The sequence below is a fragment of the Chanodichthys erythropterus genome, chromosome 8, assembly GCF_024489055.1.
Source record: "Chanodichthys erythropterus isolate Z2021 chromosome 8, ASM2448905v1, whole genome shotgun sequence".
Classification (NCBI taxonomy): domain Eukaryota; kingdom Metazoa; phylum Chordata; class Actinopteri; order Cypriniformes; family Xenocyprididae; genus Chanodichthys; species Chanodichthys erythropterus.
In genome coordinates, this window is record NC_090228.1 from 27,379,822 (window position 1) to 27,381,863 (window position 2,042).

At 58.2% G+C, this 2,042-nt stretch overlaps 1 protein-coding gene across 1 annotated transcript in view; it reads left to right on the forward strand.

Moving 5' to 3' along the window:
• Positions 1-569: 569 nt before the first annotated feature.
• Positions 570-2,042, forward strand: part of LOC137025107 (basic proline-rich protein-like) — a 3,961-nt gene continuing 2,488 nt past the window's right edge. Inside the window, exon 1 of the mRNA XM_067393138.1 lies at positions 570-631. Coding sequence (XP_067249239.1) covers positions 570-631 — 62 coding nt within the window. The remainder of the gene's footprint in view (positions 632-2,042) is intronic.

Genomic DNA, 2,042 nt, shown 5'->3' on the forward strand with positions numbered 1-2,042 from the left:
CTTCCATATCGCGGGCAAATCCGGCCTTACACAGGAGGGGCACCTCGTTTCGGGCCGGGGCGGCTGCGGCTGGCACCCTGGATCTTTGGGGTGCCAATTCCATTTTCATACTTGGAAAATCGCATACACTTAGTCAATTTTTTGACTAAAGTGTGCTCTCCTCCACCACCACCACCACCACCACCACCACCACCACCGCCACCGCCGCCACCTCCAGAGATCCACCACCGGGGTGGAATCTGCCTGTGGAGGGGACCCCCACCTAGCCTGTCCCCCCTTGGCCGCCTCAGGGAACCAGGACCCTGGGAAGGGACCCCCACCTGGCCTGGCCCCCTTGACCGACTCAGGGAACCAGGACCCTGGGAAGGGACCCCCACCTGGCCTGGCCCCCCTACCTGACTCAGGGAACCAGGACCCTGGGAAGGGACCCCCACCTGGCCTGGCCCCCTTTGACCGACTCAGGGAACCAGGACCCTGGGAAGGGACCCCCAGCATGCAGGCCCCCTCGGCCGCCTCGTGGAACCCGACCTCCGTCCGCGCTCACGACCTCCTCCCCTCCTAAAGCCCTGATGGTACCTCGAGACTCAGTTGGGTGCTGCAATAGACCTCCATACCCCCAGAGTCTAAGGAGGTAAACCGGGGTCTAGGAGCCTTCCCTGGCCTGATATTTCACTTTTTATGCCCTGGAGGTTTTGACCTGCAACTCCATTCCGTTTTTCGCGAATAACTCGGGAACACCGCGTCCGATCCACACAAAATTCGGGACCTAGGTACAGCTCAACGATACGCTTCCAACGGGACCGCCCCCAGCGTCCTGGCCGAGTTATGAACGGAAAAAGGAAAAATTGTTCAAACGCCCATAGCTTTTGAACCACGCACCCGATCCGCAGCGGGCCGAGAGCCCTCGATAGATCTCCCAGAGACGCTTCGAACGATACCAGCCTCAGCTTCGTGGCCCCCTGGACAGCCGAGATATGGTTGATCGAATGTCGGAACTTGGACCAGAGTAACTCTGGAACCGAGCCGACTTGGAGCTCCAGACTCGGCCTGGTCGCGGAGATATACCTCTTTACGGAGGGTACTCTCCTCCGCCTCAATACCTCTCATCTTCGTACACAGGGTTAAGATGCTCTCCTCCGCCTCACCACCATCCTGTAACCACGCCGCCTAGGACCACCAAACTCGGGTCAGAGGAGCCGTATGGAGCCCCAACTGGGCCTGGGCGCGGAGAGATATACCTCTTTACGGAGGGTGCTCTCCTCCGCCTCCCCACCTATCTTCTTCTTCTTCTTCTTCTTCTTCTTCGTCCTCTTCGTGTTACTTCTTAGCATGTGTTAGAAACTGTTAAGGACTCCAAAACATATTAGCAGAAAAACAATAAAACACTCCGAGATAGAGAGAGAGAGAGAGAGAGAGAGAGCAAATTCATTCAAAGGACGGTGATGGATTAGGGTGCTCTTCTCCGCCTACCCATCACCTCTCATCTTCGCACACAGGGGTTAGGGTGCTGTCCTCCGCCTCCCCACCTCTCTCTCATCTTCGTACACAGGGTTAGGATGCTCTCCTCCTCCGCCTCGCCACCATTCGGTTGAGATACACACGCTTTTAGCCAAAACACCCTTGTTTTCAAAGGGCCCTATCTCCCGAACCCAGCCGAATCCCGGCTCCAAACTCGGGCGGTACGATGGGGCCAGAGGGACCCTACTTTTGGCACAGTCCCCACCTCCTGGGACCTTCCCTTTCCGAGATACGCTCACTTCCTGTCCAGATTTGACCGCCCCTATCTCGGGAACCTAGCCGACTTGGAGCTCCAGACTCCAGGCACAGAGAGGGGGCCCTAAGGCACCCCCACATACCGGCCGTATGGAGCCCCAACTCGGCCTGGGCGCGGAATTATACTCCCTGGAACTTACAACTTGGACCGGGTCTAACTCCGGAACCGAGCCGACTTGGAGCTCCAGACTCCGGGCACAGAGGGGGGACCTTAGACACCCCGGACACTGGCTGTATGGAGCCCCAACTCGGCTGACTTCCAGAGATAC